At 34.2% G+C, this 13,728-nt stretch overlaps 2 protein-coding genes across 5 annotated transcripts; one reads left to right on the forward strand and one right to left on the reverse strand.

Moving 5' to 3' along the window:
- The first annotated feature begins 1,757 nt into the window (after positions 1–1,757).
- On the forward strand, positions 1,758–5,013 carry LOC130796928 (ADP-ribosylation factor 1). 4 transcript variants are annotated; one of them, XM_057659374.1, is made up of 7 exons: positions 1,758–2,073; positions 2,214–2,373; positions 3,009–3,079; positions 4,122–4,241; positions 4,334–4,452; positions 4,551–4,632; positions 4,725–5,013. In XM_057659374.1, exons 2-7 carry the CDS (start codon positions 2,226–2,228, stop codon positions 4,728–4,730), a joined length of 546 nt encoding a protein of 181 aa, XP_057515357.1. In that variant the 5' UTR covers positions 1,758–2,073; positions 2,214–2,225; the 3' UTR covers positions 4,731–5,013. The 4 variants fall into 4 exon arrangements, with proteins under 4 accessions (XP_057515357.1, XP_057515355.1, XP_057515356.1 ...); XM_057659372.1 differs by having other exon boundaries at positions 1,758–1,990; XM_057659373.1 differs by having other exon boundaries at positions 1,833–1,990; positions 2,208–2,373.
- Positions 5,014–5,675: 662 nt separating this feature from the next.
- LOC130796927 (ABC transporter I family member 20) lies at positions 5,676–13,501 on the reverse strand. Its single transcript, XM_057659371.1, has 8 exons — positions 13,106–13,501; positions 12,876–13,009; positions 9,998–10,117; positions 7,890–7,985; positions 7,645–7,797; positions 7,484–7,561; positions 6,193–7,226; positions 5,676–5,817 (listed from the first exon to the last, which is right to left on the reverse strand). The coding sequence occupies exons 1-7, from the start codon at positions 13,260–13,262 to the stop codon at positions 6,987–6,989; spliced, it is 978 nt and encodes a 325-aa protein (XP_057515354.1). The 5' UTR covers positions 13,263–13,501; the 3' UTR covers positions 5,676–5,817; positions 6,193–6,986.
- Positions 13,502–13,728: the final 227 nt, after the last annotated feature.

The raw sequence follows: 13,728 nt of genomic DNA on the forward strand, positions 1-13,728 counted from the left end.
AAGTTATTCTTAAATTCTCAACTTTTACTATTTTTAAAATACTGGCTAAAATCAAAATTAAAATTTTTTATTTACCAAACTTTAAGCTTTCCCTAACTCAAGATACCTTTGAAAAACCAAACACTAATACCAATTGAAAGTAAAATAAAATCTTAGACCCTCCAATTGAAAGTAAAAAAACATAGTATCGACACACACATAAGCAAAAAGATTAAAGGTTTGATGAACAAAGTTCAATATGGTGTCTTGGACACCTCCCCTCAAATGAATTTATATTTCATTTAGATTCAACAATACATTGATAAAAATATCATTTATAATGCTTGATCTCAAACTATCAAACTCAAAGTTCTCCTATTTAATGGAGTTCACACATACTAATATAAGAATATACTCCAAGCCCTCTTATACCTATTTCTCTCTTTGTATGTAGCCTCCACTAATATCAATTTAGGTCTTATATACAGCTCCTAAATCGGTAATAAAATCCTAGCACAAGGATAATACGTATCCCAAAGAAATCAACAATCAAAGAAATGCATATTAGACCCTTGACTGCATGTGCTCATTGGCACACTACATCCGGTTGCTGCTGATGTTTGCTGCTGCACACTGCCTTTTTCAAGGCGGTTTTGTTGCAACCTCCACTTTGCTTTCTTGAAATACTAATCACACATTCCCTTTGCACTTTTCATCATCTCCCTCAATGAGACATGGCATGTATTGAGCTATGAGGTGATCAACATCACCTCAAACACTAGGTTATTTGACACTTGCGCTAATAGTCTTCATACATGACACTGACTGCCTAGCCTATTATCTTTCATCACATTAAATTCTGTTATCATATCATTAGTTCAACTCCACTAAAAGTGTAAGCTTTTAATTGCTTCCTCCTAATATTTTATATACTATTATTATTTAAATTTTGACATTTCTTTTTTCTTAATACTTCAATACTATAAAGGAGTTAATACTTCAATTGTTAAATATATTTTTACACTATAGGGATGGATCCTTTGGGCATTGCTTGTCTGAATTATTTTTCAAACTAGTTCATTCTAATATTTGAAAGTTGGGATAATTATATCCAAATTTAAATTGGCTCAAATCAAATGTTTGAATATAGAGTTACTCTTGTAAGAAGATGTTTCTCAGTGAGATAACCTCAAAATAAAAAGTTTATATGTTAATAGTTTATTAGTTAGGCTATTCAACCCAAATATAAAAGAGTGTTTTATGGTGAGACCGTCACACAAGAATTTGGTTGAATATATACCTCTAGCAAGCAGGCTTGTTTCCTGGTCAGCTACTTTATGAAAGCACAAATTCTTATGACAGATGGTCTCTTTAAAAGATTATCTCTAATTGAGTCGGTTTATTATATATTTTTTGAAATATTGCAAGTAGGCATTAAAAATAATAAAAGTAGCCATTTAAGATATTATGAGTAGACATTAAAGATACAATTAATAGACATTAATAAAAAAGTAAATAGGCATTAAGTTTAAATGAATTGGACTTAAGAAACGTCTCTAAAAAAATAGTCCGTCAAGAAACTACATGTTATGAAAGAGGATAAAAAAATGCAGCCGACAGAATCAATGTGGCCCATTACCAATTGGCCCAAATTTTTAATCTGAAACGTCAGACTATTAGCGTACGATCTACGACCTCAGACTTGTCCATTTTTTTATTTTTTTTTAAAAAAGACCCATCACGTTAAAAACCAAATCCAACCATGTGTGATTGATTGATACACAGCGCCACACCCAATTATTTTTCACCAAACGGAAAATCCTCCCTTCGGTATAACGCCATCAAACTTAACCGCCCACATTGAACTCAAGGCCCATCTATATATACCCTGATACTAACCCAATTCTTTTTTGACGGACCGCCCATACATTATTCAAACTTTATATTCGGGCTGCTTTCCCTTCTTCTGCCCGCCGTCCATTGCTGTAGCCCTAATTTCTCTATCTTAGATGTAAGCTCATTTTCTCTCTCTTCAATTTTTTGTTTATTTCAATCATTCAAATTTCAGATCTTGCGATTAAAGTATTGAATCTGGTATTTTTTTCGATTTTTCTTTTGTCGATCTAGGATTTCTACGCAATTTTTAGGATCTATTGATATTGATGTGTTTGCTAACTTGTTTTGAGTGATTTGCGATTTGAATTGGTTACTTTAATTTGTGCCTTTAGTTGCAGATTTGACAGAAAATGGGGCTTTCGTTCGGAAAGTTGTTCAGTAGGTTATTTGCGAAGAAAGAAATGAGAATTTTGATGGTTGGTCTAGACGCCGCTGGTAAGACCACCATTTTGTATAAGCTTAAGCTCGGAGAGATTGTTACCACCATTCCTACTATTGGTGAGATCTCACTTTGATCTATATTTTGAATCATTTTAGGAATTTCGTATATTTATGATGATAATTCTGCTAAAACTTATGTTTGTATGAATTTGCGATATTCTCATGTTCTCGTGGATCAATTACCACATCATCCGTCTTTTTGCGTGCAAAGTTAGCATAGTTTGCATTATTCATCTATCACCCTTATGCGTTACCAATGTTTCTTTAACACAAAAACATGTTCAAGTGGATCTGTTAGATCATAGCGTGTTGATCATAGTAAGTTGTGGTGAGCATTTAGGGAGTAGCACAGAGTCACCTGTTCTATATAAAGTAGATTATTCGAGTTATAAAATCAAGCTTATATTTGGGTTAGAGAGAATACGGCCAATTATGGTGTTGACAGTCGTGTTAGTGTTGGGTTTTGGTGGAATTGGATCTTTGAGATGTGCTGTGGTGTATAACTAAGCACAAAATTGTTATGTCATTATGTTGTTTGATTGATCTAAGTTGCCTATAAAATGGGAATTGGTGTTTTTAAGTAATCAATTATGTATTTCTGCTTCTATTTGGTTAAGTTGTATTCGGTTGGTTAAGTTTATCATGCTGTTCTCTACAGATATTGACAATTCCTATTTTATCTTTTTGAATAGGATTCAATGTTGAGACTGTGGAATACAAAAACATTAGCTTTACTGTTTGGGATGTTGGGGGTCAAGACAAGGTAATGGTTCACTTCAGTTTCTTAGTATACACAAACAATGCGAAAGCATTAATCACAACAATTTGGTTCCTTTTATTTTTAATACTTCCACTTTTTTTCATATATAAGTCTTTTATTGCTATGCATGAAGATAAAAAAATGTGTTTTAATCACTAATATGACTATTCATGTACTAACAGCACTCAATATAGTTGTAAGCTATGGCATCTAGTTTAAATTATCCACTTTGAGAAAATGCATTTTGTGTTTTTACTTGTTTCCTCTGTTCATCTTAAAGCAAAGCCAATAGTTTATAGATGTATGTATATGTGTATATATTACACTTTTGTGCTTATGGACGGTCTTGTGCTGTATTTTCTTGCATCTAGCACTCAACAAAATCATAAGCTACAATGATTGAGCCTCCTTGTCTTTCAAGTTTTCTTTAATATGTTGATGAAAACTATCCATATGTGGCTTACATTATTTTTTGCTTTCCCTCTTTTAAATAAGCACAATATAAAAAGTTGGGTAGTTGGTAAAATGGTCAGTCGCCTGAATGAACAGAACTAGTATCCCTGATCTAGACCAGATAAGTAAGTGTCTCTGTAATACTGGATGACGTTTATATATAATATGTGCTTGTTTGCAATCCTTGGGTTTGACTTTCACTCTTGCAAACACAAGAAAAGGATTGCACCACTTGTTGAAGTTTCTTTTGAAACTTTATAGTTGAGTTTCAGTTTTTGGTGTATAATCATCAGTTCCTTGATTAGCTCTACTTATCCATGGAAACATATAGTAAATTGGAAGATGCTTATGTATGGTCCAGTGCTGATTCTAATACGTTGAATTGGCACTCTACGTCTTCATAAGCTAGATAGATATGGGCTTCTTTGTGAGTTCCCTTGCTTTTGGATATGTAGATGTGGAACTCATGATACTGCTCACATTTCTCATCTTCTATCTTCTGCATTTGCACATTTTTATGACTCCATTGTGTGTTTTTACTGGGATCAGGTCTTGGGTAAAATGTTTAAATGTGATTTTGTTGAATTTCTAGATTCGACCTTTGTGGAGACATTACTTTCAAAACACCCAAGGACTCATCTTTGTGGTCGATAGCAATGACCGTGACCGTGTTGTTGAAGCAAGAGATGAGCTGCACAGGATGTTGAATGAGGTAACCGTTGACTACAATATCGGATTACTGGTCTTGTTTTTAGTAATTGGGGTTTTTAATCTTTGTGATTACATCATTGTGTCCTTTTGTAGGATGAGTTGAGGGATGCTGTTCTGCTGGTATTTGCCAACAAGCAAGATCTTCCAAATGCAATGAATGCTGCTGAGATTACTGATAAACTTGGTCTCCACTCCCTCCGCCAGCGTCATTGGTAAGTTATTTCCCAATGACTTTTTATGAACTCCTATCTACGCTGACTGAAACTGAACTAGAAGAGTTCTTAAATTTGGGATCTGTTTGTTTTGATAGGTATATCCAGAGCACATGTGCGACTTCTGGTGAAGGTCTGTACGAGGGATTGGACTGGCTTTCCAACAACATTGCGAGCAAGGTGTTTATTTACCCCTTTTTAAAATAAATATTCAATCAAAAGGATATGCCAATAATTTTATAAACTAAAACTAATTTTTCTTCTGTTCACAGGCATAGATTACAGGAATGTCCCAGCAGAGGTTAGGATGAAGTAAATGTTGGATTTTGCAGCACCTGCTCAAGTGGGAGAACAATGTGGAGCGTTTAGTTTTTTTTCTTTGCATGTTGAAGATCACGGTGATTTTTGTGTCGATGTGATTATGTGGTTATGAAGATTTTTGTTATGATTATAGAAATTCTATATCAATACTACTGTAGATTCAGAATAACTAAAATGTATCTCAGGAAAGCTTTTGTTTCATGTTTATATATACTGTGACAGCGATATTCTTTGGAACCAGCTATGGTAGTTCCGTTCCATTCTTCAATTATGCCTAATTGGGGCTGATTAAACTAGTTTAATCATCTGCTATCCACTACTTACATATATTTTCATATAATTTCTGCATATCAGTATAATTTGTACAATTTTATAATATTATTTGTCTTGAAGGGGGTTGAGTTTATCACAATGGAAACTATTTGCAATTATACAACCATTAGGCAATTGTTTTTGACCCTAAGCTTGTGTATGCAGTCACCCTACAGTAGGGATCTTTAATTAGGTGGTTGACACTGCAATACTGTTAATCAGTGTGTTATAGGTAGGCTTGGTTAATTGGCGGATCAATCTGTGGGATAATGGACGGATTGTAATTTTTGGAATTATTAGCTGGTTGGATCACTAATTGGATGTATCGTCAATCGTCATTGGAATGGATTATAAAATGGCTTGAATAATCTGAGATGTGTCATTTTTTCAGCGGGACATGAACATATCAAACCATTGCAAAATTTGCATGCTAAGGCAATTATATCAAGAAACAAATCCAAGCACTAAAAAAGTCCTTCATTTGTAAAGGCAGTCTTTTAATATACGCTTAAGGGCTATTTGGTATGAGAACATAAAATATAATAGAAAGGGAAATGATAAAGAAGAGTAAGGATTTTATAATTATATAGTGCTTGGTATAACAATATAAGGGAAACACTTAAGACAATAGTACCTTAAAATAGGGAATTTGTTACTTGATATATATGAGTGATAACAAAATAAGGGTATTCATTACCCTCAAAAAATGGATTAAGTTAACCTAATATTATACTCCCTCCGTTCCTTTTTTATCTTCCACATTACTATAACGGGTAGTTTCAAAAGTTCTTCCACTTTAGAATACTTTCTATTTTTAGAAAGTTTTTATCTCACTTTTACCCCTTAAAATCCCCCTTTTCTTTTAATGTACCCATTTTCTTTTATTTATAATTATTTTCTCTCTCATACTTCCAATACAATCGTTACTTCACACTACTATTTAATTAAAATAATACCCACTACAACCTCATACTTTCAAATCCAATACAATCATTACTTCCCACTATTATATAATTAAAATAATACCCACTACCATTAAAGATTCTCTTTTTCTTAATCTTTGTAAAATACCCAAATAAGAAGAACAAATAGGAACGGAGGGAGTACCAATCAAAAAATGTAGATTAATGTTAATTGAATGATTCCTTACTTGACATTAAAAAGTTCATACCAAACACCCTTAGTGTACACCAAAAAGTCTGAAATGCTTCTAATTTGTTTAGTTTTCTTAGTGACCAAATACTTGGTAGTTCATAAAGACTATCACTGCTCAGTGCTCAATACCCATATCAAAAAAATTGAGTATACAACGTCTTGTGAGGGATTTCTTCGAAAATACTTGAGCTATCAATTTAGAAGATCACAAGAGTCGATGTATTATGAGTTATGTCCCTTTCCCGTTCATCAACTCTAACTTCATTCTTCTTCGTATTGATGCCTTTTCTACCAAAATACAGTGAATTCAGAAGTAGTGCACTACACTCTTGTGATCCAACTTACTTGACCACATAAGTATGCACTGAAGCTTTCTTCTCCACTAGAGGCTAGAAGACTAAAGTATGCAGCTTAAAAGCCTTTTTCACAACTCCGAATAAACTGCGTAAATCAAGCTGCTGGATGAGGTCGGAAAGAGCCACATAGGGTCTGGTGGCAGCGCATAAATTTTAATGAGATGATTTGCATTTATCAATAAAATTTCCCCAATAATATGTAATTCAATCATACAACAGAAACCTGCCTTTTGAATGCTATATATATGTATATATTCCATTTGAAGATGGAAATGAGCTTTACTATAAATGGCTTAATCATATAGTCAAGAGCATACTATATCCTAAATTCCAGTAATTTTTTAAATGATCTTCAAACCCAGTAAGTTTCATGTCTTGAATTGAGAAAAACTATTGTCTTAGGACTCTGTTTGAGCTGAATGTGAAGTTCTGTTCACCAGCAAGAGTAGAATGTAGCCTACCGGCAGCCCATCCGTTGTTCATAAGGCGAACAGCAGCACGGGCAGGATCACCAATTACTCGGCTTCCATCAACTTGCTTCTCAAATTCTGGGAGGCCTTTTGCTTTTCTTTCCTTCCTTCTTTTTCTCTCTTCGTCTCGTTCTTTCCTCAACCAACTCTCCACTGTTCTCTGCAGGCAAAGCCCGAAAAAGAGACAATGACCACCAGTCATCTTCAGCACTTACGTATGGTATTGCATAAATTTGGTGAAATTCAAGACGAAGAGTGCAATTTGCAAGGAGAGCACAAGAATATATGAAAATAGCTCCCTGATACTGGAACAAACACTAGTATTTTTTTAATTATTTTTCACGAGAGCTGCAAGATTTTCTTTTTCTGTTTCTTTCAAACTTTGCACTAATTGTGGGTTGGGGAATGGGGACTAACCATTAGTGACAGGTTGGACTTCTCCTTGAAATTCTCCATGGGCATTGATAATTGTAATCTGCCACGAGCCACATACACCTGAAGAAGGAAGTGTCAGCCAAGTTGATATGAATTAGCTAACAATGTATGTATTACGAAATAATCATATAAAGTTCACCCACAAGGTGTGTAGGCCAATTTTCGAGTCCATCAAATATGTGTGTTGCATAGATGATCACAGCACCTCTCTCTTCACATTCTTTCTTGAGAAATCTTAAAAGGTCAGCTCTTGCCAGCACATCGAGGTCAACAGTGATCTCATCAAGAAGAAGAACCTAGACAAAATGGACATGTTTCAGTTCAACTGAACACTAGATGTTCCTGGTACAACCCAGGAAGTATCTTTACTCTTAACAATTCCAACTACCTTGAATGGCTTGAGGAGACCCATACAGATTTGCACTCGTCTTCTCTGACCATCAGATACGCTGTGCATCCTCCAAGATAGATCAATGTCCAGCACCTAACAAAAGAACAATTAAACATTTAATCGCGATTCAATTAGTTAAATATTCGCATTATAATTTGTTTGGCTATGCTCAAAAAAGAAAAAATATTTGAAGTTGACCTCCTGACGTTTTTAACCAAGTGTGCAACACCATCAATACTTCATGTGCTTTGATAAAAAGAATTCAAAAGTAGGATACTAAAAAAAGGATCTATCTGTAAACATTGTTTTTAGGTAGCAGGTGTAGTTAAGAGTCTTAATCTAAATACCTTCTAGCTTGATTTTGAGTTAAAAGTTGAACGAGGTGTGTTGCTTATGGATATCATATTAGATGTTCTGGAGTTTGGCTGAGAAGCAGACTTGGACGTATGGTCCCACGGTGTGACAAGATATGTTACACTCTTCATTGTGAACTTGTAAAGATGCTGCTTCGCCCACAAGCACAACTAGGTTTGCTAATCAACATTTTCTAGATCAATTAGAAAGCATCAGATTGTAACATTTAACTATTTTCATTTCCTATTCATGCATAGGTGATCAATCATCAATTCAAAGGTTAATTAGGATATAACTGATTGTGTAAGATGAAGAAAATGGAGGATAAGCGCAATATATTAGTGTATGGCAGTATGGGGTTTAACACATATTAGGTCTGGAAGCCAGGAGTTCTGAGTGACAGAGATTTCAAGTAATTAGTTAGATTGAAAGATCTGGTATTCCTAGTATTCATTTTCATATAGAAGTAAAAAAAATAAAAATCCTATTGCATCAACTTTTCTACTAGAGTCTCATATCAAACTTTCTTGTGCCCTTTTTTCTGTTTCTCGGGTTCATTCAGCATTATATTATACTCCCTCCTATTAAGAGGAAATGTCTAATTTCCTTTTTGTGAAATTCACCTCAAATGTCTCATTTCTATTTATAGTACTCATTTTTTTTTTTTACCAAATTTTACCCTTAATATTCCACTTTAATTCAAAAAAGTATCTATTTTTTTTTTCAAATTTACCCTTTAATTCACATGTCACCTACTATTTAGAGTGGACCTTACTCTTTTCTTAATATTTATGCCAAACCAATATGGGACATTAGGTGTGAATTGAAGGGAGTAGCTTGTAAAATAACAGAATAGAGATAAACCACTCTCCATATAAACCATCTTTGAATAGGTCAAAGAGTTGTAAATCTAAGGAACTCACCACTTCTCGCCCTATTAAGTGAAATGCAGCCTTTTTCTTGTCCAATCCTTCATATATTAAACATTATATCACCCTAAAAAGGCATGGGAGAACCTCCAAGGACATATTGACATATTCTACTCGACTATGCTTTACAATATTCATCAAGCTTGTGATTACTGTAACCTTTCCCAATGAAAATAAATAAATGATCTCATAACAGATTTGTGCCCACGTGACAATTATCAGCAAAATGATGTGAAAGAGTCGGGTAGATGCACATACGGATTGGATGACAATTATAAGCATAAGGTTATCTTCTTAAGTGCATCATTTAGGACATGTCCTAAACAATGCATTATAGAAAGATGACCTTATGCTTAGTCTTACTTAAAAATGCTTGGGCGGTGTGGTATGAGGGAAAAGATGAACTGCCTCCTCTGTCAAACCCAATTGAGATTCTAATATCAACTGCATGACCGTACCTGGTTACTACATTTAATGACTTCTGCTTTTCTAGTCTTTCTAGTCAATTGACATAGACTAGTTACCAATATAAAGAAGGAAATCCTGTTAAATTTGAAGAGAGATACAATAATAACAACACAGAAAAGCTTCCAGATCAAAAAGAACTTCCAGATTTATACAGTAACTTTCATTTGTTCATTGATTGCCTTTCATTTGTTCGAACTGTAACTGTGCTCTCTAAATATGCTCTTCTTCTACCACCATTGCAAGATTATTGAATACAATAAACCTCACCACTCTGGTTACTAACATTAAAAGCAGCATGCATATAAAATTATTAACATGTCAGCCTGTCCAGCATATATATTTCTCGCTACATACCTTTATTATCTCAGCCCTTCTTCCCGGATCTACACCACCTACTCCAAATATCATTTTTTCCGCAGAAACATCCATCTGTATGGAAACCTCGAATCCAGCAAAAGCCACATCTCGCTTCCACTGCACAGACAATCGTTTTGTAAATCAACATCATTGCTCTTACAAGTAATATGTCTCAGTGCAATTTACAGTATAAACATCTAAGTTCCTTCATATATTAATAACGTGAAACACTATTTTAGTATAAGTGTTAGAACTAGGGCATTCAACCTTAAAGTTTATTAACACAAAAAATAGGCAGTTAGGGAGATTTAAACATGTCTAAGCATCTAAGTTGCCATCATAAATAAACTTGAAATTCTATAAGTGACTTCAATGCATAAACAGATGCATCACAGATAAGCACATTTATTTGCACTTGTTAATACTATTTTTCAATGATTTTATGATGATTTTTAGGACTATTTTGAGTTTTTTATTGTAAGTTTTCATATTTTTGTCTTATGAGGTTAATTATGTGTTTTATGCAATTTCAAGGCAAAAATTGGAGTTCATTTGGTCCTGCGGAGTAACAAGAGGGTGAAGGTTTGAAGAAATGGCCTAAGACCCCTAATAGGTGAAGAAAAATGAACCAATAAAGCCCCAAGGAAAGCAACCAGCCGAAGCAAAGCATTTCTTAAGAGCCACGACTCGTTGCTCAGCAAACAAGAATCCAGAAGATAGGCGACGAGTCGTTGCAATGAAGCCACAAATCGCTGCCATTATACTAAAGTGCCAAAAAGAGAACAGAGAAGAAGCATCGAGACGCCCCATAAAAGTGCCGAATCGCCGCCAAATTTCTGAACTATGCGAAGAGTTTAGTAAGTACGCCATGAGTCGCCACTTTCCATCTGACGAATCGTCGCTAGAGCATGTTCTTCCCCACTACTTCGCAAGTAATATTTTTAGTTTATTTTAATTTAATATAGAGTTTTTAGGTTATTTAAGTTATTTTGGGTGGATTGTTCCCCAAGTATAAATAGAAATTAGGTTTTTCATTAAATCTTTAGTCTTCAGTTAATTTTTTATTCTCAGTTATTTTCTAGTTCCTTTAGTTTTTCGTAAAACTCAACATTAATAGTTTCCTTTGTCACTTTCAATTCCTTATGCAAAAAAGAAAAAAACGTTTAGTTGCATTTCAATTTTTGAGTTTTTCTTTCCTTGTTCTTATTTATTAATTAATTGTCTTCTGTGATGACTCAGGTCAAAGGATTTAAGGACATTATCGACATTTCACATTTAATTAGTCTTTATGTTTTGTGATTAGAATAGTTGTTATTTTTGTAGTTGTCTTGTGGGGCTTAGGCTATATATAGAGCCACTCTTTGTAATAATGGATTAGCTTTTGATTAGTCAATAATAAGGGAGCGTTATTTTGGGAGTCATTGGGAAGACTCGAAGTGTCCATACCATCTAGTCTTGGTAACGGTTATTGACTGGTGTGTTACATCTTCCTTATTATTTTCTATCATGTCTTATATCATAATTAAGGTTATATTCATTGTTTTTATGTTAGTTTTCATGTCTAATGAGTAGTTTTCTTATTCTAGGATTAGGGTTTGATCTTAGATTCGAAGTATGAACTAAAATTATTGAAATGTCTATAAAATTAGAGTTGCAGATTAAATTGGGCTAATAACACTAAATTAAATACGCTTTGTTAACCTATTCAATATAATAAGAGTTTGAGATTAGGATTAATTTTGCTTTAGGGTAAATTTAAGTAAATTCTTATTAATTAAACAATTCAATTACACAGTCTCTAGTGTATGATAGTGCTCCAGTGATGTTTCCTCTCAATACAAGCTCACACACACACTCTCTATATGGTTCAACAACCAAACTCAGTTGCTTGTACTCTTCCTCATTCACTTCCTCTGACCTTTGGAGCAATCTTTACCGGCCCAAAAGTCAAAGGATTTAATCTTATGAGTCCTCAATGCCTTCACGCATGAGAAATGCAAAAACCAAGACTTTCCAACTTTTGCTTGTTCGAGCAGGAGCATTACTCGTCCGAGCAGCAGCCTAATGTGAACTGCAGCACATACTGCTCTTTTGAGCACCTTGGTGGCTTGTTCGAGCAGCCTTCCACTCCATATTTTGCTCAACTCTTTGCACCATTCTCTTTTATGCAATGCATACTATCCATTTGGGCACTTTTCACAAGGAAACGATCCCCATTTCCATGCTCAAATATTCCTTGAACATGCCAACTCAACCAAATTTCAGTTTGGAACAATTTCCCAATTTGAACTCCTCCAAGCTGTGGTTGCTAGAGTCTTCTCACAATCTCACTCATCAATGTATAAACATCCCCTATGGAGAATTCGGGTCTTGAAAGAACACTTTGAAAATTAATAGATCAATTACTTATATATAAACATCTAAGTCACAAATCACAATCATAAAACTAAAAGTCGAACAAATGCATTCTACCAAAATGCTTAGCTACATAAGAAAACAAACTATGTATCCAACGCCCAAAGACACCACATTTTGTCAGTTCCAAGTTCTAATCATTGAGGAAAAAAAAATCTCCCTTCACGATCCGTCATTGCCACAAACTAATTAAAATTTGCATCGATTATTTGCCAGAAATGGCAACGCTACAATAGTCAGCATAAAAAGCTAAATTAGAAACTTGTTGAAGCAGTTTCACCAAATTATGAAGTTAGATCAAAATCAGCACAATACAAATGAGCAAAAAATTGAAATTTCAATAAAAGATTACAAGAAAAAAAATCCTACTTTGGAATTCCAGAACAATAGCCAACAATCAAAAGTCCCAAATAAATAAAATCAACCACAAGCAAAATACCCAGAAAAAGAAAAAACAAACCTCTCCTCCAAGATAACACAAATCACCAGAAGAAGTTAAATTAGTATCATGAAAAGCAGATCGCCCAAGAACCCGAACCATATGAGGCTCAACCATGTGCTTTCCTCCCAATATCTTCAATATTGTTGTTTTACCTTTTCAAAAACAATAACAAAACAACAATGCAATAGTTAAAAAAGATTAATGGAATAGAGAAAGAAGAAAGGGTGGGTAATTTGGAAGAAACATACCTGCACCATTGGCGCCTATAAGAAGACAACGATTACCGGAAAAGAGAGTAAGAGAGAAGTCTTGGATTAGAGGGGTTGAACCCGGTGGTGGGTAGCCGTCGATTCCTGGGTAGGTGAATTCAAGGCCATTGATCTCCACAGTAGGTGATTCCGCCATTGACGATGGAGAAAGAGTGGATTTTGAGTGGTGTAAGATGGAAACTGGAAAGGGTAGTTAGATGGGTCGGTAAAAGTGTAAGCGCCAAATATGAATGAATGAAAGAATGAAGGAAGGAACATAAAGAAGGAGAACTTGAGAACAATAAGGAGTAATAAAGTCTTAACAACCGACGTTGGAAATATTGTAAGGCTAAGGCGTGGCAATTTTGTGTCCCCTCTTTGGAAATGTACTCTACATTTTGCGTTTGGGATGGTTCTTAATAAGAATTGACATTGAAATTTAATTAACACTTAAAATTATATTTTTAAGAAATTATTAATTCACGAAATACCTATTAGAAATTATTACCACATGAAATAAAATAATATATCATAACTGTTTTTAAAAATTTAATTCTTTACATTTCTTTTCATCCACGTATTATTATTTTAATTTAGATGAATCATATTATTATTCAAGCAAC

This window comes from Amaranthus tricolor, chromosome 12 (genome assembly GCF_026212465.1).
Source record: "Amaranthus tricolor cultivar Red isolate AtriRed21 chromosome 12, ASM2621246v1, whole genome shotgun sequence".
Lineage (NCBI taxonomy): Eukaryota > Viridiplantae > Streptophyta > Magnoliopsida > Caryophyllales > Amaranthaceae > Amaranthus > Amaranthus tricolor.